At 43.6% G+C, this 25,869-nt stretch overlaps 1 protein-coding gene across 12 annotated transcripts in view; it reads right to left on the bottom strand.

Moving 5' to 3' along the window:
* The window catches only part of tet3 (tet methylcytosine dioxygenase 3), a 535,430-nt gene that overhangs the window by 11,421 nt on the left and 498,140 nt on the right, over positions 1–25,869 (bottom strand). For all 12 annotated transcript variants that reach the window (XM_041209398.1, XM_041209399.1, XM_041209408.1 and 9 more), the window contains 2 exons: positions 9,632–9,769; positions 2,415–2,748 (listed from right to left, as the gene is read on the bottom strand). In XM_041209398.1, coding sequence (XP_041065332.1) covers positions 2,415–2,748; positions 9,632–9,769 — 472 coding nt within the window. The remainder of the gene's footprint in view (positions 1–2,414; positions 2,749–9,631; positions 9,770–25,869) is intronic.

Genomic DNA, 25,869 nt, shown 5'->3' with positions numbered 1-25,869 from the left:
TGTACTCCATCTTACTCTGCCTACATTCTGGAATTTTCCATTTTGAGTCCAGTACCTTGTATGTGGATTATTTCAAACTTTTATCACCCTTTGAGTGAAAATATCTTTTTTCAGATATGTTCAAAATTCACTTTTCATTAGCAAGCATTAAGAAATTAATGTTTCGTTCTTAGAATTTTTAGGTATGATGAGATTTTGTGAAATGTTTAATTATTTAATTCAAGATTTTCACTGCAAATTCTTGTCACAAAGAACATGCTTTAAAAAGTTGTCAGCACTAAAATTCTTAATTGAGCAAGCAATTTTTTTTGTGGGAGAGGTTTCCACAATCCTACCACCATTTGCTTGAAGAAGTATTCCTTAACTTGTTTCCTGAATGGCCTGTCTCTGATTTTAAGGTTATGTCTGCTTGTCCAAGATTCTCCCAGCTGAAAAAGTTTCTCTTTATCTATCCTATCAATTCTTTTCAAAATCATAAAAGCCTCAATCAAATCACCTTCTATATTCCAGACAAGATTGCACAAGATAGGAACTCATGGTATTTAGGGTAATGTATTTGCATGGATTGAGGATTGGTTAACACGTAGAAGACAGAGAGTTGGGATTAATGGGTCTTTTTCAGGTGGATACAAAGAGGCTGCAAAGGGATATAGATAGGTTAAGTGACTGGGCAAAAATTTAGCAGATGGAGTATAATATGGGAAATGTGAGGTTGTCCATTTTGACAGAAAGAATTGTAAAGCAAAATATTATTTAAATGGAGAGAGACTGCAGAATGCTGTGGCACAGAGGGATTTGATTGTCCTTATACATGAATCAGAAAAAGTTAGCATGAAGGTACAGCAAGTGCAAGGGAAGAAGGCACTCAGTAGAGCACATACCTCCACCATGCTGTGTTAACACATTATAATTATGCAACTCTTCCTTAAGGCTTTTCCCTCCCTGATGCTGTCCAGCTATAAAGCTGAAAAAAGATACCTTTTTATTAAAAGCTTCGTCTCACTGAAGAGGCTTCAGACAAATCCATATACAACAAACTGCTCTGAAAACTCTGATTACATTTTGACAGGTTTTACAAATTGTACCACAGCCCGCTGAGACCATCCACAACATTTTAAAACAATCAACAACATTCTAAATAAAACATCCCAAAGCATACTTTAAAAAAAGGTCTATTTGCCCTATCTCTCAATGTTAACGGGTCCTTAAAAAAATTCAAGAGTCCGGATCCAGATCTTTGCCAAAATCTAATAATTTCTTCCCGGGGTGATACCTTATCTGCGTACCAAGTTTTATGGAATCTATTAGTTTTTGAGATGTATTGTTCACAGACAAACAGGCTAACAAACAGAGGTGAAAACGTCATATCCGCCCACCTTCAGCTCTGTCCCTCAGGGAGATTATGAAGCGCGTGCATGCGTGGTGTTCGTGCTCGCACTTATCCCGCCCGCACAGGCAACACTGAGCACTGCTGCTTGCTTTTCATGCTGGGCGGGCCTTACTTGGCCTGCCAGTGTGAAATTGCCTTCCGAGCCTGACCCACGGGTGGCAGACGGTTTTCCGACCACCCCCGCCAAGTCTGCCTGACATGGGTGAAATTCTGCCCTTGGTCTCCTTACAGGAGGGATACATTTGCATAGGAAGCTGTTCAGAAAAGGTTCATTAGGCTGATTTCTGGGATGAAGGGGTTGTCTTATGTGGAATGGTTGAGCAGGTTGGGAGATCAGAAGAACAAGAGGTGATCTTATCGAAACATATAGGATCCTGAGAGAGTTTGACAAGGTAGATTCTGAGAAGAATCCCCCTTTCATGGGGGAATTTAGAACCAGGGGTCACAGTTTAAAAATAAGGGTGTCCCATTTAAGATGGAGATGAGGAGGAATTCCTTCTCTCAAAAGATCATTAGTCTTTAGAATTCTCTTCCCTAGAGAACAGTGGAGGCCTGATCACTGAATATGTTCAAGGCTGAGTTAGATAGATAGATCCTTGATCTACAAAGGAGTCAAAGGGTTATGGGGGCAGACAGGAAAGGCCACAATAATCAGCCACGATCTTAATGAATAGCGGAGCAGGCTTAATGGGCCAAATGGCTGACTCCTGCTCCTAATTCTTATGATGTTATGAATGTCATGTAAAAAAGAATTTATTGACACAAAAATACTAGGAAAAGGAGATATTCTGGCAGCCTGCGCCAAAAGAAAAACAATAAATTTCACCAAACTTCCAGGTTGTGTTAAAAGAAGTGAAAATTTTGAGCATTAAAGAAAAGCTCGATAACAGTAACTAAAACTTTGACATATAAGGACAATAAGAAAATGTAGATAACTCTCAAATAACAAGCTTAATTAAATTAATTCTTAAATGTGTATTTTATATATATATATATAGAGCTAGTTTATAATAAAGCAAAATACCTTTGTTTTGTGGAGTGCTACACTTCAAATCTTCTGCTTCCTGTTTTAGTTTTCCAGCCAAAAGTTTCTTTGCTTGGTTTCTCTGTTTTTCAGCTGCCCTTTTTGCTTCTAGTTTCTTCTGACGTGCCGATTTAACTGGTTCAGGCAGCATTCTTACTTCCCTGGGGAATGCTGTAAGCACTTGTATTGCTCCTGCTTTAATCTTCTCATTCTGATTCTCTTCACTACCGTGTTCATCAGTTGTTGACACCTTGTACAGTGGAAGCACATGCAATTGCTCATCCTCTGGTGTTGTTCCTATCTTCCGATTGTCTTCTTTTGTTAATGTACAAACCTTTGAATAAATATCCCGAACAGATAAATATCTCAAATAGATTATTTAAGTATTCTTGTGACAATCAGTAACACATGATTTTTATTACCCAACTTTTATAATTCAGATAAACTATATATAAGTAACAGTTAGCACACATCTGCAGTTTGACATATAATGTGCTGAACTCCTGTAATCTGAAAGAAATGGAACTCAGTTTTCAGGCACCTCTGCCTGAGACCCCTCTGCCTTCACATTCCCTCCCTCCCTCTCCACTCCCTGGCTTAATCTGGCTGGCTGCTGGCTGGGTTACTGCATCCTAGGTTTGCTGTTGGCCATGACCCCCAACGTGCCTCCTCATAACTATTGGGTCAATATGTCATCAATCTGAAATTTTTAATTCTGTTTTTCTCTTAAGAAATGCTACCTGAATTGCGGAATGTTTCTAGCATTTTCTGTCTTCAATGTGAAAAAAAAATCAGATTTTTTTTCCCTTCTCCTTTAATCCGTCTCAAACAGCAATGAAAGTCTGTGCAGTACTGTGCATTGGCATCATGTGGCAGTGTTCCATCATGCATCACAGTTGTGAAATTATGCACTATCTTGTATAACATCATTTTAACACATCCTGTGAGGAAAGTGATAAATCAATAATATGCTCATCATGTGTGCTTTCACTTATTTTTAAATGTCACTTATCAATAATGCTGAAAAACAAAATTATGTGCAGAATTGTCATTTTGTGACATGTCATGTTATCATAGCATGCAGTGAAAATGATCAGTGCTTTTAGAGTTGAGTTTTCAAAACTTCCCCAAAGTCTCAGTGTTACTTCAGAGCCAAAGAGAAGAACTAAGTATCAGCTTCAGCTGAAATAATAATGTGAGGCTTATTTAATTAATCTTAAGAATCTTTAGCCAAGGAGCGGAAAATTGGCAATTATTCCTCATTGTTAACCAATGCCTGTGTGTGCACGTCATGTAATGTTGGTCTTGAATTTGTCCTCAGCAAAGGGTCTTCGAAAATTCACAGTCTGTGTGTACACAAGATGAATGACCACTTGTGTGATGGACCAGACAGCTGATAATTTTTGGGTAAATATATCCCTGCAAAATCATCAGTTGGGATTTTCCATGGAACAGAAAATTTGACGGAGCAGCCAAACATCTGTTGACTGCTGGCGGGCGAGACCGGAAAGTCCTGGCCACCATCTTCCGGAAAGCTGGGGATAAAAATAGTGTGGACAGGACCTCCTTTTCCAAGTTAATGCCAGAAACTTATTTTAAGATCACTTTTTATGCACATCTAGGTAGTGGATATTCGTGCTGGGAGGAATGGAACTCTTCCCATTTCATGATCAGGATCAAGTTATCCCAGATCATGTATGACACAGCCAGAAGTAAAGATCCTTCCACTTCATTCCATCATATCTCCAGTTATGAAAAAGCATTCCCTACTGCACAAGTGTAATACTATTTCCATCAGCCATGCTAACCATCCTTTGATCTCTGTCAAGATTGCCAGTTCCTATTAAGAACAATTTTGTACTGGAGGCCCAAACTCACAAGAAACTGAATTGAGATACTGGGCAGAATTTTCCGAGCCCACTGACATCGGATATGTTCAACGGCGTGAGCGGACAATATGGCGATAAGGCCAAAAATCGATTTCACGAAGTCATGAGACCAGTTTTCAATCATCTGCTCAGCCCTTTGATGGTGGGCTGCGTTTCCTGCTGTCGGATGTCGGGAACCTCATTTTAATACATCTGCATATTATTAAAAGATAGCCCGCCAAAGTCTTCCGCCTAGATAGATCGTCTGCCCAAGCCACCGTGATTGCACGCCGTCGTGTTTCATAACAGCATATATAAGGCGTCCACTTGGCGGGCTGCACTTTGAAGGGAACTCGGAGGTGAGTGCACAGTAACGTTGTGCAACGTTTGCATGGTTTGCCTGAGGACTTGGTGGGGGGGGGGGGCAAGGACTGCCATCTGGTTGACATATCTTGGGGCCGGGGTTGGGTGGCCAAGGGCTGCCCTGCGTCCTACAGTTGAAGGTAGTGCACAAGCATATGCGGTGTGGTGGGGAGGGAAGCGGCGATGCATTAGGGAAACCTTGTATAAAGTGACCATTCCTCTGCAGCTGAGACAGTTCAGACGCAGCCACATTGATCTGCGTGTAGTTGGGTCTCTAGCTTATCTGCCCACTCAAGCAATGCAGAGGCATGAAAGTGCCACCAAGTGCTCCAGAGCTTTTCACCCCTCGGGCACAGACTGTAAACTAATGGGCATTTTAGTCGCCTACAGAACAGTTGGACAACTGGGCACATTGTACGATCTCCTTGCTAAAGCTGGTCATGGAGCTGTCACTGGTGGAGGTGCTCACAGCCCCTTGCAAAATCGTCATCCCAATTTGGAATAGTCTGCCCCATGGTTCAAGCTAACAGCGCAGCCTTGCAGTGCTGGTTAGCACAGCATGCAATCCAATGGGCAAAGCTGCTGCCAATCGGTTAGGTGGAGTGGGGCAGAGGAGGGTGGGGTTTCAGGCAGCCATGTAGTGCACTAAACTCTGGCCATCCAAGTGGTGGTCAGCACCCTCTGGGATGCGTTAAGGGCCTTCAGACGTAACCAAGAGAGGTTCTTAGAACACCCAAGCTCACCCATGCGTCTCTCCCTTTCATCTTGTTGGAGGAGTATATCATGAGCATGGAGCTTGGTGAACTAGATGTGGGCCTCATGGCCTCAGACTGCAGCAAAGCGAAGTTATAACGAGGCTCATGCTCCACTAAGTTGCGAATTGCAGCAAACCATCGGGATCAAAATGAGGTTCTGGTGCCTGGACCAGTCTGGTGGAGCCCTGCAATACAGAAGATGTCACACATCATCATTGCCTGCTACGCCCTTTATAACCTGGTGCTGCAATGGGGAGAGGAGCTGGCTGAGGAGGAGCTGGAGGTCTCCTCCAATGATAAGTGTCATATCATGGAGACACAACCATGAAACTTTAAAAGCACCTGATCCTTTGTCCGCCTTCCACACTTGATCCCTTCAGGAGCACAGCGTACTATTCACAGATGCTGACGAGATGGGGGCCAGCCCCACCTTAAAGATACTGCTCTGTGACACCTGCCCACGACATTCTGGCAGCAACGACAAGCACCATCGAGGTGCAGGCATCGCCAATATGTCCAGGGAGTGAGAAGCCAGACCATCGCTTTGGTCTGAAGGCTGCATAAAGCACGGGGAAGAGGCCTTGGACTGAGACACCTGCCTTTATCTTGTGCAGAAAGGTTTCACATCTGAGTGACATTAACACTGCTCATCAGAACAAGGAGCCAAAGGCAGGGAGACATCGTTGAGAGTTTATTTACAAAAGTGAACATTATGTACAAGTAACACCCATGCCCAAGCTGTGCAACTACATCTTCTTAACCTTCCTTACCCTGCTGCTATGTCTTGGTGTTCCCTGGATATTTGCAGCGGAGGTGGAGGCAGCCAGCTGACTGCTATGCCCTTTCTGTGATGACCTTGGCGGGCATCCTCTGGAGGGCCAAGGCCTGGAGGACCCTGGCCTGCTTTCAGAATCCTGCTGTGTGGCAGTGGCACCATCCTCGTCCTGTGGAATTTGAGCTGCTGGGGTCACGGGAAGAGATGGGTCGGAGTCACTTGGGTGGATGGCCCCGGGGTGCTGACCCTCCTTCCTATGGGTGCTCAAGTGCCCCTATCTGACCCCTTGTGGAGAAAGGGAAGCTGGAGTGAGATCGAGCTGCCCTTACGTGTACACACTGTGGAGGCCAACAATGGCATCATGGGTGGAGTTCAGCCCACGCAGCAGTGCAGGAGTGATGTCCTGGACCAAGGTCTCCATGGCCGTCATCCTACCAGTGTTGACTTCGATGCATTGGCAATAGGCTTTATCACCTCAGCTTGAAGGCAGATGGACTCCTCCATTGTGCCTTGCAATCTGAGGAGCGCAGCGGACATCCCTTCCTGATTTTCCCGAGCTTGCCTTTGCAGCTGCAGCAACTGAGACATGACCGAGTCCAAAGGCTCGTCATTTGACTCGGACTCAGCAAATTTCTGGCCTCCAACAGTCTTCCGAGTGGCGGATACCTGGGAAGTCCCTACTGCCACCTGCTGTGGATCAGAAAGTGTGATGTGCTCACCAGATTGTGATCCCGAGGTTACACTAAAGCTAGATCCTACCAAGGTTTGTGTCTCTGCGGTGGTGGAGGGTGTGGGTGAGCACAGTAACGGGTCTTCAAGGTGGGTGCCTTCAGATTCCTCTTCAGAAGTTTCTTTGGGGTTTGATTGGAGGCCCTGAGTTGTGAACTCCATCGGCTGTTTCCTAGAAGGGCCTGCGAAAGCAACGGGAGATAATTAGTGCATGGGAGTGGCCTGTGAAACATGGCACATCACACTCAGCATGGTTGTCTGATGGATGTTGTACTGCTGGATCGTCACTTGGTAGAGCACCGCCAACCTCACTGTCAGCACAGGAACGGTCCAGATCCTCACCGACCAGCTGGATGGCTCTGTTTTCAAAGTCCGTGAGGACCTTGATTTCAGGCATTCCTCCACCTCTTCCTGCTGTTGTGTGACAGCCTGTCCTGCATGAAAAGAGATGGAGAGAATGTAAGCATGACGCCTGCCAGGCCAGATGACGTGTATACGTGGCATGTGTGGGAGGTGAGTGGTCCCATGGACGGGAGGAGGACAATGAAGGTGTGTGAGAGAATGAATGGTGATGACCCTTGAACTGGCAGTGAGTGAGGTGGCTGTGGATGTGTGATGGTTTTGTGAGTGTGTGAGTTGAGAGTGATGAGAAGAGTGACTTTCCCTGGCAGAACGGAGGAGATCATTCATCCTCTTTTGGCACTGGCTGACTGTCCTCTTTTGCAGGCATTGGTACTGACCATCACTGCCAGTGCATCCTAAGCCGGATTGGTGATGTTGCTGCTCATCTCGCGGCCAGAGTGGGGGTACAGGACATCACATTGGCTTCCCTGTGTCCAAAGGGCACTTGAGGGATGCTTCATTAAACCTGAGGGCTGCAGTCTTTTTGCCTTTCAGGGCCATGTCTTTTGTGTAGCAGTCGTGGGCTGGAAGCACTGAGAGGTTTGCGCGCGGCTGCACTTTAAATATGGCGCCTGACATGATGAAGCAGCGAGGTAATGGCATGGCAGGTGAATGAGAGCCCACTCGCCATCAAAACGGCGGTAGTTAGGAAGGCAAATGCAATGTTGGCATTTATTTTGAGAGGACTAGAATATAAAAGCAGGAATGTGCTGCTAAGGCATTATAAGGCTCTGGTCAGACCACATTTAGAATATTGTGAGAAATTCTGGGCCCCGTATCTCAGGAAGGATGTGCTGGCCCTAGAGAGGGTCCAGAGAAGGTTCACGAGAATGATCCCAGGAATGAAAGGCTTAACATATGAGGAATGTTTGAGGACTGTGGGTCTATACTCGATGGAGTTTAGAAGGATGAGGTGGGATCTGATTGAAACTTACAGAATACTGAAAGTCCTGGATAGAGTGGACGTGGGGAAGATGTTTCCATTAGTAGGAGAGACTAGGACCCGAGGGCACAGCCTCAGAGTAAAGGGAAGACCTTTTAGAACAGAGATGAGGAGAAACTTCTTTAGCCAGAGAGTGGTGAATCTATGGAATTCATTGTCACAGAAGGCTGTGGAGGCCAGGTCATTGAGTGTATTTAAGACCGAGATAGATAGGTTCTTGATTGGTAAGGGGATCAAAGGTTATGGGGAGAAGGCGGGAGAATGAGGTTGAGAAACTTATCAGCCATGATTGAATGGCGGAGCAGACTTGATGGGCCGAATGGCCTAATTTCTGCTCCTATGTCTTATGGTCTTATGTTTCCCAGGAATGCATAATTAATATGGTAGGTTTGGGACGATATAGCATGAGAAGCCACTATTGTAGCCAGCGGATAAAATGTCCTTTTTCCCACCCGCTACCGCACTTAGTGGGCAGAATCGTCCCAGATTTGCACTATGTCTTACCCCAGTGCAATATGGCTGCGCAAGATGGCCACCGATACCCATCTGTGTACGCGCAGAAATCTAATGATGTCACTGCTAGAGCCTGCAGCTTGGAACTCAGAGTGCCAGAATTGAGAGGGAAGGTTTACAGATTGGAAACTAAAATCCTTTCCTTCTGGGATGGCACTCATGTTGGGCAGTGTTTCTAAACTCTGTCTCACTATCCCAGTAATGTAAGTGGATTGTAGGTTGCTGTGAGTATTAGATGAGGCAATATAGTCTAACACTCACAGCAACCTACAATCCCTTACATTACTGGGATAGTGAGACAGAGTTTAAAAACACTGAACAATGTGTCTGCAGTAAAATATTCCACAACAAAAAGATTTTAGTTTCCCATCTGCAAATCCTTCCCTTCAAATCTCCTGTAAAAGGAGTTTCCAAAATCCTTCGCTTCAATCAAGGATTGAAATTCACAACATTCTCTTCTCCTGCTGCCAGTGATGACAGGCACATTGTCTTTTATAAATATGGCGGCCATTAACCCAGGCTTGCCATCGTACAGCTGCGCCTGCACTGGCAACAAATGCGACCGAGTTGAGACTACTCAAACTTGGTTGAATTGGAACCTTCACAGCCAGCAGACAGAAGTGACTTTTGTTCTGTTGGTCTCAGCTCAATTTGAACTTGGGTCCAAGAGATAAAAGGCCTGTGCCTAACCCATTGCACCACTAGGTTCCCCTGATGGCATTTATTTGAATGAAAAATGTGGAAATAAATGAAAGAAAAGTTTTGAATGCAGCATAGTTGCATTGTTTTGAAAATATGGGATTCAAGATTTTATCTGAGGCACTAAACTGAATAAATATTGATTTCATACAAAATATTAGTTTACATACCACAGTACAACCATTGTACATATTGTGCTGATCTTTGTGAGCATGGGCACAGAAGTCCATACATGCAGTTACGCCAGAAAATGGTTTTCCTTCTTTTTTTCCAAGTCTGCAATCGGGGGCTACTTGTTCATTTGTAACCTGTTGAGATAATGAATGACATGTTTTTTTTTATTGTTTTTCTTTTTATCAAGTTTGGATACATGTTTCATAGATCAGTATTATATGGTTATCATAGTTGTCATTATACTCTTAAATGAACAGCAAAGGTCTTGTACATGTATAGTATTTGCTAATGTTATGGTGAAGGAGCTAAAAGAAAGTATATATTTTTGCAATCATACTAATCCACTACAAATGAACTACTAGATTAAAAGGAAAGAGTCCTTGCATTTAAATAGCAGTGTTCATGCTCCAATACAGTTCAAAGCCAAATAAGTAGTTTTGAAGTGTAGTAACTGGTATAATATAAGTAAACATAAAAACTAGTTTGCATCCAGCAAGGACCCGCAAACATGAATGAGATTGATGAAATTTACAAAATTTTCATTGGATATGACAGGGTAGATGTAGATAGAGGGTCAATGTAGACAGGATGTTTTTCCTGCCTGGTGAGTCTAGAACCAGAGAACACATTTTCAGAATAAGGGGCAGGCCATTTAGGACTGAGATGAGGAAGAATTTCTTCACTCAGAGCGTAGTGACTCTTTGGAATTCTCTACTCCGGGGGGCTGTGGAAGCTCAAGCATTGAGCGTGTTCAAGACAGAAGTCGATAGATATCAGGATACTAATTACATCAAGGGATATGGGGATAGCGCTGGAAAGTGGCATTGAGGTAGATGATCAGCTATGATCTAATTGAATGGTGGAGCAGGCTCGACAGGTTGAATGGCCTACTCCTGCTCTTAAATTCCTAAAATTACCAAATAACCTGTTTTATGATATTGATACTGGCTAGGCACCTGGGCAACTCCACTCCACTTGTTAGAATAGTGCCAATAGCTGTTTTACAATAACCTGAGAGAGCAGAAAGGTTCCATTTTAATGGTTCACCTAAAAGACAAGCATTTCAAACTTTTTTAGTATCACACTGAAACATCAGGTTGGACTATATGCTGAAGTCCTAGAGCGGTCTTGAACTCATAGCCTTCTTATTCAGGGACACAAATACTAACACTCAGCCATTGCTGACACCATACAAACCATGAGCCATGTGCAGTGTTGTCAACTGTTAAATACTTCAACGAAGAGTGCAGAAGGGCATGCCTGGAACAGTACCAGGCATACCTAAAAATGAGGTGTCAATCTGGCAAAGCTACAACACAACTACTTGCATGCAAACAGCATTAACAGCAAGCAATAGACAGAGCAAAGTGGTTCCACTACCAACAGATCAGACCTAAGCTCTGCAGTTCTGCCACTTCCAGTCGTGAGTGCTGGTGGACAATTAAAGAACTCACTGGAGGAAGAGGCGCCACAAATATCCTCAATAATGGGGGAGCCCAGCACATCAGTGCAAAAGATAAGGCTGAAGCATTTGCAACAATCTTCAGCTAGAAGTGTCGAGTGTGTGATCTACCTTAGGCCTCCTATGGAGGTCCCCAGCACCACAGATGCCAGTCTTCAGCCAGTTCCATTCATTCCATGTGATATCAAGAAACGGCTGAAGGTATGAGACACTGAAAAGGCTATGGACTCTGACAATATTCCAGCAATAGTACTGAAGACTTGTGCTCCAGAACTTGCCGTGACCCTAGCCAAGCGGTTCCAGTACAGCTACAACATTGGCATCTACCCAGCAACATGGAAAATTGCCCAGGTATGTCCTGCAGGACAAATCCAATCCAACTTATTACTGCCCCATCAGTCTGCTCCTGATCATCAGTAAAGTGATGGAAGGGGTCATCAACAGTGCTGTCAAGTGGCACTTACTTAGCAATAACCTGCTCACTGATACTCAATTTGGGTTCCGCCAGGATCACTCAGCATCTGACCTCATCACAGCCTTAGTCCAAACATGGACAGAAGAGCTGAACTCTCAAGGTGAGGTGAGAATGACTGTCCGTGACATCAAGGCAGCATTTGACTGAGTGTGGTATCAAGGAGCCCTAGCAAAACTGGAGTCAATGGGAATCAAGGGAAACTCCCTCCGCTGGTTGGAGTCATACCTAGAACAAGGGAAGATGGTGGTTGTTGGAGGTCAATCATCTCAGTTCCAGGACATCACTGTAGGAGCCCGTCAGGATAGTGTCCTAGGCCCAATCATCTCCAGCTTCTTCATCAATGACCTTCCTTCCATCGTAAGGACAGAAATGGGGATGTTTGTTGATGATTGCACATTGTTCAGCACCATTTGTGATTCCTCAGATACCGAAACAGTCTATATCCAAATGCAGCAAGACCTGGACATTCAGGCTTGGGCTGACAAGTGGCAAGTAACATTCGCAGCACACAAGTGCCAGGCAATGACCATTTCCAACAAGAGAGAATTTAACCATCACCCCTTGACATTCAATGGCATTACCATTGTTGAATACCCCACTATCAACATCCTGGGGGTTACCATTAACCAGAAACTGAACTAGACTAGCAATATAAATACTGTGGCTACAAGAGCAAGTCAGAGGCAAGGAATCTTGCGGCAAATAACTCACCTCCTGTCTCCCCAAAGCCTGTCCACTGTCTACAAGACACAAGTCAGGAATGTGACGGACTACTCCCCACTTGCCTGGATGAATACAATGCCAACAACATTCAAGATGCTTGACACCATCCAGGACAAAGCAGCCCGCTTGATTGACATCCAATCCACAAACATTCACTCCCTCCCCCACTGATGCACAGTGGCAGCAGTACCATCTACAAGATGCACTGCAAGAACTCACCAAGGCTCCTTAGGCAGCACCTTCGAAACCCACAACCGCTACCATCTACAAGGATAAGGGCTGCAGACTCATGGGAATAGCACCAGCTGGAAGTTCCCCTCCAAGCCATTCACCACCCTTATTTGGAAATAAATTGCCATTCCTTCACTGTCACTGGATCAAATTCCTGGAACTCCCCCCCCCCCTAACAGTATTGTGGGTGTACCTACACCACAGGGACTGCAGTGGTTCAAGCACACCACCCCCTTCTCAAGGGCATTTGGGGATGGGCAATAAATGCTGGCCTAGCCAGTGACACCCACATCCCATAAATGAATCAAAAAAGTATTGTCTGTGAAGGGAGATGGTAAAAGGTTATTTATATGATACTTTACTACTGAATGTTAAAGTAATTCTCAATATTGCTGAAAGAATATTTAACTCTGTGATAATTGTCTCTTTTACCCACTTTAGTTTTCTGCCAGTTCCCTGCTATAGAACGTTTCTCTCTCATGCAATTGTATTAGACTTAACTTCCTGCAATGCTAAATGATGTCAAGTGTACTTTCATGTATTCATGAAAAGTCTGGTCAAGATTCTTCCTAGTTCACATACCAGTTGCTTGTAAAAGTTAAACTCTATTTTCCAAAGTGCTATGCCTCTGCACTAAATTCTTCTGCCAGAACAATGCTTTGTTACTTGTAAAGCATATTGGCATGACCATTGATGACACTGTTTCAAAGTTATTGCATAATAGTAGGTTCAAATAATCAAGAGTAATATTATTGATAATGTTTATTCTTCTGAACTTCATCAAAAAAGATAGCTAGTCATTCATTTAATATATTTGTAGGATCTAGCTGAGTGGAAATCACCAGCTGTGTGTGCCTACATAATGACAGGAACTACAATTCTGAAGTCATTCATTGGCAATGAAGCAGTTTCAGAAATTCTGCTGGTGGGTGGGGGGCTGGTGGTGGAGAGGCAGGAGGGAGTGAAAAGTGCAATACAAGTACATGCACTTTCTGAACAAGCAAATATCAACATTTTTTTCTAAATGTCTATTAATGCTCAGAATCCATTTTTGAAGGGTAAAAATCTTCAGAACAGTGAGATGAATAACCTGCTGTTATTTGTACTAACATTGGGCAACTTGTTTTACTCATCTGCTTTTTCACAGGCTCATGTAACAATCAAATACAAAATGCTCAAAGTCATTCACAAACCATTGTAAAATTATTTAAGACATAGAAAATAAATATTCCAGTGCACAACCAAGGAGATTTTATTGTTTCAAGCCCATTATTTTATTTTCTATATTAGTTTCTGCAATTCGAAACACATTACTTTCAACTGGAGAGACAATCTTCTCTGAGCTTCTTAATTAACTTTGTAGTGTTTTTAAAGCCTTCAATGAACTCCTGTATATCCCATTTGGAATGGTTTATCTTCAAGAAAGTTCTTGGGCTGTCAGCTCCCTACGGAGCTCCTTTGTCCCACAGCTCTATGCTTGGCCATCAGTTGCCTTCCTTTGTCCTTTATCCCTGTCTCCTCCACTCTTTAAGCTCTCTCAGTTTTAATAGTTGGTGCAGTCTAATCGAAACTACAAATTCAAGCTGCAATTTTAAAGATATCTAGGTCCACTGCCCATCACTCAACCATGCGGGCATAGATTGCTTCAGTACCTGAGGAGTTGAAGATGGGGATGTGTGTGGAGCCTCCTTCAGTTACTTGTTTAATTGTCTATCACTCTTCAGAACTGGATGTGACATGGCTGCAGAGCTTTGGTCAGATTCACTGGTTGTGAGATCGCATTATTCTTATTGCATGGTGCTTCCACTATTTAGCATGCATGCTGCTTCTACTGTTTATGTATTTCATCCTATGTTGCAGCTTCACCAGGTTGGCATCTCATTTTTGGATATGTATGATGCTGCTCCAGCCATCCCCTCCTGCACTCCTCATTGACCTATGCTTGATTCTCTGGTGTAATGGTAATGGCAGAATGAGGGATATGCAGGATAATGAGGTTACATATTATAGTGAAGTATAATTCTGTTGCTTGGTTCACAGTGCTTCATGGATACCCAGTTTTGACAGCTAGATCTATTCTGAATCTAGCCCATTTACCATAGTACACTTTGGAGGTATCCTCAAGTCTGAGGACAGGATTCATTTCCACAAAGACTGTGCAGTGGTCACTCCTACTGGCAATGTCATGGAGAGATGCATCTATGACAGGTTGATTGGTGAAGGAGGGTCCATGTAGCTTTTTCCCTCTTGTTGGCTCTCTCACCATCTGTCGCAGGCCCAATCTGGAAGACATGTCCTTCAGACCTCAGTCAGTAGTGGTACAGTCAAACCACTCTTGGTGATGGCCCCAATACAGAATACATTCTGTGCCCTTGCTACCCTTATGTGTTTCTTCCAAGTGGTATTCAATATGGAGCAGTACTAATTTGTCAGTTGAGGGAGGGTAGCAGGTGGTAATTAGCAGAAGATTTCCTGGCTGTTGTTTGGCCTGATGCCATGAGACTTCATGCAGCCTGGAGTCAATGTTGAGGACTCTCAAGGCAACTCCCTTCCAACTGATTACCACTGTGCTGCTACCACTGGTGGGACAGGACATACCCAGGGATGGTGATGGAGGAGTCTGGGTCGTTGGCTTTAAGGTATGATTTGGTGAGTCTGACTATGTAAATTGTTCCTTGACGAGTCTGTGGGACAACTCTCGTAATTTTGGCACAAGTCCCCAGATTTTAGGAAGGACTTTGCAGGGTCAACTGGACATAGTGTGCTTTTGTCATCTCTGGTGCCTAGGTCAATGCCAGGTGGTCCTTCTGGTTTATTCTTACTGCTTAGCAGTTTGATGTGACTAAATGGCTTGCTGGGCTAGTTCAGAGGCTAGTTATAGCTGTGGGTCTGGAGTCACATATAGGCCAGGCCAAACAGATTTCCTTTCCTAAAGGACAGTAGGAAACTAGATTTTTTTTACTACAATCCAGTAGTTTCATATCATCATTACTGATACTAGCTTTTTATTCCAGATGTATTCATTAATTTTTAGAACTATGTACATTCTGAAAAGAAATCCATTCTCTTGGGCCAAAATCTATTTCTTTGTTGCTTCTGGATGTTACAGTGACCTCCCAATTTTGCCATCACTTTTTGCTCCATGATTAACTTTCCACACCTCTTCATTTCCATAGGAATACCTTCAGCGTATTCTCTATGTTCTACCCTTCAAATAGCTTCTGGATTGACTCATTCTACACAGCAATACTTCGCTACTTTTATGTACCATCCCCTTGCAATAAAGACCAAAACTCTATTTTCCTTCATAATTACCCGCTGTACCTGAAAGCTGACTTTTTGTTAATCATCTACAATGACATGCAGATCCCTGTGGACTGTAGCATTGTGTAGTCTCTCTTCATTTAAATAATATTCTGCCTTTCTATTCTTCCTGCCAAAGTGAACAACCTCGCATTTTCCCACATTATACTCCACCTGCCAAACTTTTGCCCACTAATTTAACCTATCTCTATCCCTTTGCAGATTCTTTGTATCCTTACAACTTGCTTTCCTACCTACCTCCATATCATCAGCAAATTTGGCTACAATACAGTCAGTACCTTCACCCAAGTTATTAATATAGTTTCTAAATCATTGAGGTCATAGCACTGATCTCTGTGGCACTCCACTAGAAACAGTTTGCCATCCTGAAAATGACCCATTTATCTTGACTGTCTGTTTCTTGTTAGTTAGGCAGTCATCTATCCATGCTAATATATCGCTCCCTTGCATAATAAACTCTTATCTTGATCGTAACCTTTTATGTGGCACCTTATCAAATGCCTCTTGAGAATCCAAATACACTAACTCTGCTGGTTCCCCTTTATCTACCCTGCTTGTTACATCCTCGAAGAACTCTAATAAATTTGTCAAACACAATTTCCTTTTCACAAAACCTTGTTGACTCTACCTGATTATATTATGATTTTCTACATGTCCTGTTACTACCTCTTTAGTACTGGATTCTAGCTATTTTCCAATGATGGATGTTAGGCTAATTGGCCTAAAGTTTCCTGCTTTCTGTCTCCCTCCTTTCTTGAACAGAGTTGATACATCTGTAGTTTTCAAATCTGCTGGGATCTTTCCAGCGTCTATTGAATTATGGAAGATTACAACCAAAGTATCCACTATCTCTGCATTCATTTCTCTTAAGACCCTGGGATGCTGGCTATCAAGTCGAAGTCTTGTCAGCATTAAGTTCCATTAGTTTTCCCATTACTTTTTTTTCTAGTGATAGTGACCATTTTAAGTTCCTCCCTCCCCTTTGCCTCTTGATTTTCCAATATTCGTGGGTGCTTTTTGTGTTTTCTGCTGTGAAGACAGATACAAAATACTTGTTTAAAGCCTCTGCTATTTGCTCGTTATTAATTCCCCAGTCTCACCCGCAGAGGGACCAATCCTCACTTCCACTATTCTTTTCCTTTTTATAGCTTCCTTGTAGAAGCTTTACTGTCTTTTTATATTTATTGCTAGTTTTTTCTCATGTTCCCTCTTTATTAATTTTTTAGCAATCCTTTGCTGTTTTCTAAAACTTTCCTAATCTTCTGATCTACTTTGCAGCATTCTATGCCATTCATTCAATTTGATAGCACCTTTAAGTTTCTCAGTTAGCCACAGATGGTGCATCTCTCTAAAGAGAGAATTCCAGGAAACAGAACAAGGGAGAGAATAGAATGGGCTCACCAGCGTAAGGTGCTGACGATGAAACTAAAAGCTCAAGAAGCAGAGTGAATTCCAAAAGGAGATCGAAAGGTGACAGAGGGAATTAGCTATATTACAGAGAACTGACCTGGTGAGGCCAAGCACAGCACCCCAAGAAGCCAGAACAGTCCAGAGAGGCAGGGCAAACCAAACAATTTCAGCAAAACTTACAGTGAGGGAGCTGCCTCGTACTGTCAAAGAGCCACATGGCAGAGTGTTAGAAGTTAGCCAGCCCTACAGTAACTAAATTGGGGAAGTCATTATCCCGTGAGCAAGTCCACACTTCCCACCGCCCAAAAGACACCGCCCAAAAGGCGGAGCAAATGTTGCAGTTAACTTCCAGGCATCCAAAATGGCTGGGTAGTACTCAGCTGAGGAGCTGGCGGAAGCAAAAGGCTGGGATGGGAGTAGGAAAGGTTGGAGGAGAATCAGCCAAAGAGTGGCTAGCGGAATCTTTTTCCTGGAGATAAATAGGGGCACAGGAAGTCCCCAGACCCGGCCAGCAAATTTAAAAAGGGAGCCCGTACCCCTGCTGAGTGAGCATGTGGTCTGGCTGTCTGAAACATTCTTTTCAATTTTAAGCGGATGCCAGGAAAGTCCCCAAATAGATACTCAGTTGGCGAGGAAACGACCTTGCCCAGGTTTAAAACAAAAGGAGCCTGCACTCCTGCTGGGTGAGCAGGAGTTCTGGCTACCCAAGCCTGCCTTTTGGAATTTGGAGGCAGACCAGAGAGATTCCCAAATAACTCCCAGAGCTGGTGAGGAAACTGCCTCACCCAGTTGAAGAGTGACAGGGGACAGCAGCTGAAGCTAGCCCAACCCGTGAGCATGGATACCCACAAAGAAACGGGACAGAATGGGGACACAAAAAGCTCCCAGACCAGGCAGAATAATTTAAAAAGAAAGAAGCCTGCTCCTCTGTGGATGAGCAGGAGGTCTGAGCAGCCCACACCATTTTTCTAACCATAGAAGGAGAACTGGGAAGATCCCAAATGAACATGCAGATGGTTAAGAAGATGCCTCACCTAGTTGATGAGCTGCAGGGCAGTGCAGCGCAGCAGGAGCTGGACAGCCACCCAAGGGCAGTAATGTCCCTATAAAATGGGATGCATCGGGAACCAATCCTTCCCCAAGGTAACAGCTCAAGGCAAGACAGTATCCCTGAAACTCCACCACTCTTGGGACTACCACAAGGGGAGTTCAAGTGCAGTTAGAACCAAATTGAAACCAGATCCCAGTCAACTGTTGAGAGTCTGCCAGAGGGTGGACTTATCTGAGGGTAGCCAGGAGGTGTCAAATGAGAAGGAGGGACAGAAGACTTCCCCAGTTGAAGCCCCGGCTGCCATGGCTGGCAGACCCCGGAATCTCAAATAGCCAATCAGCAATCCTGACCCAAGAGCAATGTGAAGATGTGGCCACTCTGCTCAGGAAATTTAAAGCAATTCACAGCGATCTGCTGGAGGGTACGTCACTAGCAGTCCAGCAATAAGTTAAAAATCTTACCATCTGAGCCCCAACCAGCTAGCCCAGATCAGGCAGGAAACCTAGCACATGCTGGACCCCGATATAGCTGAGCTCCAGCACAGCGGGACTTTCCCAATACCCTGCAGTTGGATCTTGCAGCCTTTTACCTGGTAAAAGAAATTACTCACTTTGGCTGACACCCTGACCTAAACCCTGGGTATGCAGCAGGGAAGAGACATTTCCCCCTGCTAGCTTTGAATATTTGCATTTTTTTCAGGAGTGAGTGAATGTCCCCCTCTTTAATTTTCTCCTCTTCTTGAATGTGTTTAAAAAAAAAATCATTTTTTTTCTTCCAACGGTGGAGGAATGTCATGCTGAGAAGGCGCGAAGAAAAAAATCTTAAAAATTTGTTTCTCTTCCATATTCTCTGTTTAAATTCTGTTTTGAAAAATGGACAAAGGGCTAACGCATCGACCTCCTGGAATGTGACACTCCTTGCATTGTCTGAACATTCCAGCTAAGACAACACAAAGGACTAGTTGACAAGATGTCTGCATCAGCCAGCTCTGGACAAAGGCAGAGGTGTCGTGTCTCCTCATCTCCAACGTTGTGCTAATGGTTCCACAGTTATCTGCTCAAAATATAATGGGTTGTAATGAGGGTCCTTAAAACACATTGTTGGCTGAATGGCTCGACTGAAATTAATAAGGATACTAAGGGAAACAAATTAAATTAGAAATTGAAATTACTGCTGCCACGAGCAGAAGAGGGGAACAGTAATAAAAATTCAATTCAGCTCGCCCTCGTGTCCGTAACAGTAATGTGAATCATGTAATATTAAGGCCTGGTATATATATGGTTAATGTGGAACTGAGTACAGTATTGCCCACACAGTGATGTAAGAAGGCGCATGACTCAGAGCTAGGGTCAGTGTGAACTCAGTCAAGACAAAATTGTGGTGGGTGCTGGAGATGGTTCACTCTCTGATCTTCTACAAGCTAAAGATATCTTACCTTAGACAAGCCTGAGCTAAAAGAGCAACATAGGACACTTCTAAGGGGAGGGAATACAACATGGGGCAGAGGTCAACATCTCAGCCCAGTTTATCAAGGGTTACACAGATGCAGGGACAGTCCAAGCCTGTGAAAGCCATTACTGAACTGCCCAGCAGAGCGACCTTGCCAGCAGTGCGGTATGAAGAGCCCTCACAGGAGAGATCAGTGATCTGTGAAGTCCAATGCTTGCACTGCAACAAAAAAGGGCACTTTGGCATCTGTGCATGTCAAAACCCCAGCACTGCACAGATAGCACAAAGATAATCCATGAGATTGAGACCAAAAACCCAGAAGATACACGGCCATGCTTCTTGGATGAGGTCAAAAATTGTGGTACTTCATTTTGGAAAGCTGACATCCTGGTAAATGGTCATCCAACAAATTTTAAATTAGATTCAGGTGCCAGCGTGACAGTCCTGCCAGAGAAAGAACCATGGCTCAAAGACCTTGGTTTCAAATAAAGGACATTCCACTTTACAGGCAGGGGGTGTCTGATTCCTGGTCATCAGTGTGATCCTGGAGCCACAGAGGTATGGCAACAAACAGATTTTTGAGCAGATGTACTTCATTCATCACCAGCCTTTCTATCTCCTGAGCAGAGATGCTGCGTCTCCCTGGATTTCCCCCAGACAGTGGAGGATGTCAAGACGACCACTGTTGTTAGCCAGCCAGAACAGCACAGTCCTGAGTACTTAAACAAAAGCATACTCAGACTCGGATTTCACCTGCGGTCTCTCCTCTTTTTGCGGAGCAGGTTTGTCTATTGTCGTTGCAGGATCTAGAAAGCCCACAATGGTCAGACCAAACTACCACCCACTAAATTACCATTGTATCTCTGATGGAAGTGAGACCAGAGAACGATCAGCAGTCAGAGAAGCCTCTAGCTCCAATGATGACAATGGTACAGCTGGTCAACACAGTAACCAATGTGCAACAGTGCAACTTCCAGCTAGCATGCCACAACCACAAGGAATGCTGGAATCTGTACCAGTCTTTCGCCATTGACTACAAAACTCAGAGGTCAGCGTACCACTAAAACCTACTTCTCACCACAGGAAAGCTCTTCCTCAGCCTCAGAGGGCTTTGAGACGGTCCACATACAGAGAAGAAGAAAAAGCAGCACCAAGGAAATGAATACCATGTTCGTCCACCCCACAAAAAATGATAGGTAACAGCAACCATGGATCAACGCAACAGCCAAATTTATGAACTATATTAATAACTTGGATGAAGGGATTGATTGTATTGTAGCCAGATTTGATAGTGATACAAAGATAGGTAGGAAAACAAGTTGTGAGGAGGATACAAAAAGGCTGAAAGGGATATAGATAGGTTAAGTGAATGGGCAAAAATTTGGCAGATGGAGTATAATATGGGACATGTGAGGTTGTCCATTTTAGCAGGAGGAATTGAAAGGCAAAATATTATTTAAATAGAGAGAGACTGCAGAATTCTGTGGAAGAGGGATTTGACTGTCCTTATAAATGAATCACAATAAGTTATCATGCAGGTACAGCAAGTGCAAGTGAAGAAAGCACTCAGCAGAGCACATGCCTCTGCCATACTGTGTTAACTCAACGATATAATGATGGAACTCTTCCTTGAGGCTTTTCCCTCCCTAATGCTGTCTTGCTATAAAGCTGAAAAAAGAAATATTTTTATTAAGAGTTTCAACTCACTGAAGAGGCTTCAGACAAATCCATATACAACAAACTGCTCTGAAAACTCTGCTCATATTTTGACAGGTTTTACAAATTGCACCACAAATAGCTGAGACAGTCCACAACATCATCCTAAATAAAACGGCCCAAAACATGCTTTAAAAAAAGTCAATGTGCCCTATCTCTCAATGTTAGCGGGTCCTTTAAAAATTTCTAGAGTCCGGATCCAGATGTTTGCCAAAAACTAATAATGTCTTCCCTGGGTGATACCTTAACTGTGTGCCAAGCTTTGTGGAAATCTGTCTGTTAGTTTTTGAGATGTATTGTGCACAGACAAACAGACTAACAAACAGAGATGAAAAAATTACCTCTGCCCACCTTCAGGAACACAAATGGAATGTTGGCTTTTATTGCAAGGGGGACAGAATATAAAAGTAAAGAAGTCATCCTACAAGTGTACAGGTCATTGTGAGACTATACCTAGAGTACTGTACTGAAGGGGGTGGGGGAGTCACACTTTATTTTCAAAGGGTCTCCCATTCAAGTCTGAGATGAGGAGGAATTTCTTCTCTCAGAGGGTCATTAGTCTTTGGAATTCTCTTCCCCAGAGAGCAATGGATATTGGATCACCGAATATATTAGATGGATAGATTTTTTATTTACAAATGAGTTATGACGCAGGCAGGAAAATGGAATTAAGGCGACAGTCAGATCAGTCATGATCTTATTGAATGGTGGAGCAGGCTCAATAGGCCAAATGGCCTACTCCTGCTCGCATTTCTTATGATTTTATAAAACAACCAGGCATGGGTCAACATTAAGTAATGGAAGAGAAGAATGAAAACATACCCAAATGCCAGTCTAACCTCCAAGCCAACAGCAAGAACCAGAACCAACAGAGCCTGCCATTCCGACAGAATGAGAAATGAGATGTGGAAGGGTTATAAGGCGTCCAGACTACCTGAACCTGTAATTTCAAGGACATGAAGCGGGGAGATGGGGTGGTGAGAATGTTGTAAATGCTAGTACTATAATAGCAATAATGTTGGAATAGCAGTAAGGTTGTAACAATAAGGTAAATGCATAAGAATTATAACAATGTAAGACTTGAAGTAAACTAACGTAACTCTATATCCATGGGATAAAAACTTCGAGAAGGTGTAGTATAAGGGTCTGATGAGGAGTAGACCATTCAGCCCTTCAAGCTTGCTTCGCCATTCAATAAGGTCATGGCTGATCTACTTGTGTTTTGAATTCCACATTCCCATCTACGCCTGATAACCTTTGATTCCCTTACCTAACTAGAATCTATCTACGTCTGCCTTAAAAATATTCAATAACCCCACCTCCACTGTCTTCCGAGGTAGAGAGTTCCAAAGTCGCACAACCCTCCGAGAGAAAAAAATTCTCATCTTTGTCCTAAAAAGGTGACCCCTAATTTTATAACAGTGCCCCCTAGTTCTGGACTCACTCACAAGAAGAAACATCCTTTCCATGTCCATCTTGTCAAGGCCATTCAGGATCTTGTATACTTCAATCAAATCACCCCTCACTCTTCTAAACTCCAGTGGAAACAAGCCCAGTCTGTCCAACCTTTCCTCATAAGTCAACCCACTCATTCCAGGTATCAATCCAGTAAACTTCTTCTGAAGTGCCTCCAATGCATTTACATCCTTCCTTAAATAAGGAGACCAAAACTGCACACAGTATTTGAGGTGTGGTCTCACCAATGCCTTATATACCTGAAGCATAACATCCTTACTTTTATGTTCAATCCCTCTCATAATAAAGGATAGCATTCCATTGACCTTCTTAATTACTGTGTACATGTATATAGTTACAAGTAGTTAATAAAGACTTGCTGGTAACATACAGAAGACTACAAAGACTTCCTTACCAGACATGTTATGTAACCAACACCATCACAACAAACTCTACAACCAAATCACACCTTGATATGTCACTTGACTCCTCTGGCACTTTTTTTCCCTTGAGCATTTCACATTGTTCCCTTCCTCTCATCTCTCCTGTATAATCCTCATCCTACTGTCCATACAAGTGCCAAGTTTCTAACTTGGACATCTTCACTGCTTTCCTCTCTCTGTCTCTTCACTAAGTGACTTCCCATATTTGCTGATTGCAACCTCCACCTCAGCTCATCATGCCTCTCTCTTCTGAGTTCACTGCCCTCCAATTCTCCATTTAATCTTACCCATCCATTCTCATGCACGCCCTCTCAACCTTATCATCTTGTGGCCTCTCTACCCTCATTGTGTTAATGCCAGATAAGGCCATCCATGATCACATCCTTGTATTTCTCTACTCTCACAACCCACTTTTCTGTCCTAACCCAACTTTCTTCTGTTGCTGCGCATAAAAAACTCCCCCAAGTCATTTACAAACAACACTTCAAAGTTCCCAACTATCTAACCTTTGAACCTCCATTCATAATGACATCAAAATCACACCCTCACTGCGTCCCTCATTTCTACTCTCTCAAGCCGAGTGATGCAGACTTGAACTTTATGGTGGACAACTGGTTTAGCTATTTGTTGCCATTTGCGGCTGCACTACATAAAGTGCAATCAGATTCTGTTCTCCTCTGTCAAAACTGCTCATTACTCCAAGATGATCCTGGAATACAACAATAAAGCCCTGCTTCTCTTCTTACTACAGACCTTCCAAACCCGTGACCTCTACCATCTCGAAGGACAACGGCAGCAGATTCCTCTCTAAGCCACTCACCATTCTGACTTGGAACTATATTGCCATTCCTTCACTGTTGCTGGGTAAAAATCCTGGAACTGGCTTCCTAACAGCACTATCGGTGTACCTACACCACATGGACTGCAGCAGTACAAGAATAGCGGCTTATCACCAACTTCTCAAGACCAATTAGGGATGGGCAGTAAACGCTGGCCTAGCCAGTGACACCCACACTCTGAACAAATAAATTTTAAAAAGACCAGCTTCTCAAAACCTTCTAGCATTCCTCTTTCATCCTCACCTTCAAAAACAAGTGCAAGCAGCTCATAGACTCCTTTGGCACTAAGATTGAGACTATTTGTTAAGCTGCCATGGATCTCATCCCCCTCTAGTCTAGTCCTGAACAAACACAATTCTCTCTATCTTCCCTTCTGCCTGCTCTGATCTCACCATGTGCATGAGACCCACCTCTGTTACCTTGACCCTTTTACCACCAAACCACTGACCACTCAGCTTCCTTCCTGGTCCCCATGTTGGCTGATATTCTTAATGTTTCCCTCTCCTCAGATACAGCCCCTCTCCTGAAAATCTGCCATCATCACCCGTCCTCATAAACTAACCCTTGACCCCTTTGACCCTGCGAACTACTGCCCATCTCCAGCCTTCTTTTCCTCTCAAGCTGGTTGCTCGACTCAGTCTGATTATTTTTCCCAAAATTCATTTTTGAAACTCTCCAGTCAGATTTCTGCCCCTGCCACACTATCAAAGTCACAAATTACATCCTATGTGACTGACCCATGATAAACCGTCCCTCCTCATTCTTCTTGAACTGTCTGTAACCTTTGAAAAGGCTGACCCACACCATCCTCTTCCAATCCTATTCTCCATTTTCCAGCTGAGTAGGAAAAGAAAGGAACAGGCTGGTTCTCTTTTCTCTTTAAGCCAGAAGACTGAGAATGAAAGAGGTTAAATTTATGAAAAGTTTTGATAGATTAGACAGAGAGAGTGGGGAAGAGCAAAACTAGAGATCATCCATATCAGAGTCACCAAGAAATAAAATGGGTAATTCAGAAGAAACTACTTTCACCAGAAATTGGTGAGAATGTGGAACACTCCACCATAGGCAGTAGTTGAGGTGAGTAGTATAGATGCATTTAAGGGAAGCTATATAACCAAAGGAGGGAGAAGGAAATAGAGGGTTATGCTGATAGACTTAGATGAAGAAGGATTGCAGGAGGCTCAAATGGAACATAGGTACTGGCAGGGACTAGCTGCTAGTATTCAAGCACCAACTAGACATAATTTTTATGGATTGATTGTCCATCCTGAGTTCCTCTCAGGATGTGATGCTGAGCTTTCTTTAGTTGGCATTGGGCTATTGCACAGCACTATGTGTGGGTGCCACAGACCCACTTGGACTGAAGGTATAGAGTGAGCTGACTGTAACACAGCAGGTTTTAGGATGGAGATTCACAGACACAGCACTGGAGATCCTAGTGGAAGAGGAGCAGAAGAGAAGACATCTCCTGTACCGGAAATGGGGAGCAGTGGAAGAAGTAGTCCACTTCACCCTTGTATCCTGCTCTTCTACAATAGCTAGTGCTGCTGTGCCTGGCCTCATGTCTTCCCATCCCTGAAGACCCAAGGGGATACCTAACCAATGATCAAGCAATTCCATTTCCTGGTGACTCCTATATGACTTTTAATAAAAGAG

Source organism: Carcharodon carcharias, chromosome 17 (genome assembly GCF_017639515.1).
Source record: "Carcharodon carcharias isolate sCarCar2 chromosome 17, sCarCar2.pri, whole genome shotgun sequence".
Lineage (NCBI taxonomy): Eukaryota > Metazoa > Chordata > Chondrichthyes > Lamniformes > Lamnidae > Carcharodon > Carcharodon carcharias.
The sequence above is the reverse complement of the archived record's forward strand: the minus strand, read 5'-3'. Positions and strand labels throughout refer to the sequence as shown.